This window comes from Dermacentor silvarum, chromosome 11 (genome assembly GCF_013339745.2).
Source record: "Dermacentor silvarum isolate Dsil-2018 chromosome 11, BIME_Dsil_1.4, whole genome shotgun sequence".
Classification (NCBI taxonomy): domain Eukaryota; kingdom Metazoa; phylum Arthropoda; class Arachnida; order Ixodida; family Ixodidae; genus Dermacentor; species Dermacentor silvarum.
Window position 1 is genome coordinate 2,697,674 of NC_051164.1, and position 2,241 is coordinate 2,699,914.

At 64.6% G+C, this 2,241-nt stretch overlaps 1 protein-coding gene across 1 annotated transcript; it reads left to right on the forward strand.

Annotated features, from left to right (window-relative positions):
• The first annotated feature begins 322 nt into the window (after nucleotides 1-322).
• LOC119433597 (proteoglycan 4-like) lies at nucleotides 323-1,438 on the forward strand. The gene has a single exon (XM_037700851.1). The coding sequence runs from the start codon at nucleotides 323-325 to the stop codon at nucleotides 1,436-1,438; it is 1,116 nt and encodes a 371-aa protein (XP_037556779.1).
• Nucleotides 1,439-2,241: the final 803 nt, after the last annotated feature.

The window sequence follows — 2,241 nt, forward strand, 5'->3', positions numbered from 1 at the left end:
CCCATCTCCAAGCTTGTGCTTGGCCTTCTCTGCTTGTGTGGCGAATCCCAGCCTGCTGGACCCGCATGCGCCCGAGTGTTTTTCTTTTTTTTTCCCCGTTCACGCGTGCCACGTGTCCCTCACTGTGCGGGCGCTACGTGCGCCAGGTGTTTGCGCTTCGCGGGTGCACACCGCGCTTCCATCCTGTGCTGCCCACGTTTCTTTGTTTTTTTTTTTTTTTTGAGCTCCACGTGAGCGCCAGCCTCCCCCACGTGCGCGTGCTTATGCAGTGTCTGTGCGGCGAGCGATAGCCCGTCCCTGTGCCCGCAAGTACCCACGCGCGATGGAGAACTTCGTGGCCCCCTCCGCCCGAGTTCCCCGCAAGGGGCACCGACGCTCGGCTAGTGCGACGGCGCCTATACCGCAGTCCTTGGGCCTGGAGCTTCAGCTACGCTACGACGCCCAGGCAAGGGCTGCGGAAATCGTCGACCAGTGGATCGCAAAGCATGCCGCGGCCACCCAGTGCCAATCCGGCACGACCGACACTGCCGCCGACGCTCCGGCTCCTTCTGGAGAGGTCGGAGACGATCTCCCTGCGGCTACACAATCTCCCGCGGCACTGCAGCCCTCGGATACCGTGGAGCCAACCATGGTAGAGCTCCCCGTGACCTCCGATGGGGAGGAAATGGATGAGACAACCACCCGGAAGCGCGGCCGAGACAGCGAGGATGAGGAGGAACTTCCCAAGCAGTCAAGGGGCCCCGGCGCCCACTCTGACTCAAAGCGGAAGCCTCTGACACCTCCTTCCACCCCTGCTGCTACCGAACCAGTCCCGGCCGCGGCTACCAGTACAGAGGGGCGTGCAGACACAACCGCCGCTGCAGAAAAGACCTCTCCATTTGCTGCTCCTGGCAAGCCAGCCACCACCACCCCTGGAGTTGCTGCTTCTCAGAAGACGGCAGACTCACACCAGCCTGAGCCGCGCCGAAAGGCGCCGCCACAGACCGCCGCTGACTTCCTGAAAAGGAACCAGCGGCCAGCCACTAATGTGGCTACTAAAAAGCAGCTGAAGAAAACGGCCAAGGGCAAGCAATCCCAACTGGCTGGCGCCCCCCAGGCCCGTTCCAGCTCGTCACAGGGCGCCCCAGCGGCGACTCCAGCAACCCCCCCACAGCAGGCTGGCCCCAGACAGCGGACCCCTGAAGCCTCGACCAACCTGGCGGGAGCCAGTGAACCTGCAGGCAGCACCCCAGAGGTTCCTGACGACTTCCGTCTGGTGATGTCCCGCGCTGCCCGCCGCCGCAACAAAGCCACCGTGGCCCTGCCTGCAGATCCCGCCGTGGCAGGTACGGTCCTGTTCCGACGCTGCAGCCTGCCCTGTCGCTGCAGCCTGCCCGCGTACCGCACGAGGAGCACAGGGTTTGTCTACGGAGTTGATGGAAGCCACAGCGATGCCTAGCTACTGGAGGGAATCCAGAGTAGCATCCCCGTCCTGGCTGCCACTCGTCAGGAGAGCACAGTGGTTCTCCGGTTCGCCGGCCCTCTTCCTCCTGAAAGTGTCAGCATCTTCCGGCTTCGCTTCACCGTGCGGCCAGCCCGCTCTCGCCCACTCCAGTGCAAGCAGTGCGGACGCCTTGGCCACGTAGCAGCCACGTGCAGATGGCCCAACAGCTGCAGGAACTGCAGCCGCACGCACCCGGCTACAGAACCCTGCAGCAGCCAAGCTCGCTGCACCAACTGCGGAGGAAACCACCCTGCCTGTACTCCTGCCTGCCCCAGATGGCAGGAGGAACGCAAGGTGGCCACCATCCTGGCTACCTCCTCAGTGCCACTGTCCAGACATGCAGTCCGGACAATGGTGCGAGAGGGCAACCCTGGGGCTAAACCAGTCAGCACTTACGCCCAAGTTGCTGCTGGCCACCGGAGACCAGCCCCCCCAGGCACCCCAGTCTTCCGCGGCCCCCGGCGGGCAGCCAACCACTCCCGCTGCCCAACCAGCAGCCAAGGCGACCCGGCCCCCGGCGACTCCTGCTGCTGACCCCAGGGACGCCATCATTGCCTCCCTGCAGCTCACCCTCCGAGTGGTGGGCGAGCTCCTCCCAGCGGGCAGCCCGCTGAAATCCCTCTGCCTCCAGGCAGGGGGACTGCAGGGAAACAAGGACAATCATGGCTAGAGACCGAGGAAGCAGTCGACGTCCACGGGTGCTGCAGTGGAACGCGAATTCACTGCGGCGGCGGCAGGCGGAGCTGTGCTTACATCTC

Bases quoted from the DNA above. Each gene is read 5' to 3' on its own strand.
- LOC119433597 (XM_037700851.1), top strand. From the start codon at position 323: ATGGAGAACTTCGTGGCCCCCTCCGCCCGAGTTCCCCGCAAGGGGCAC.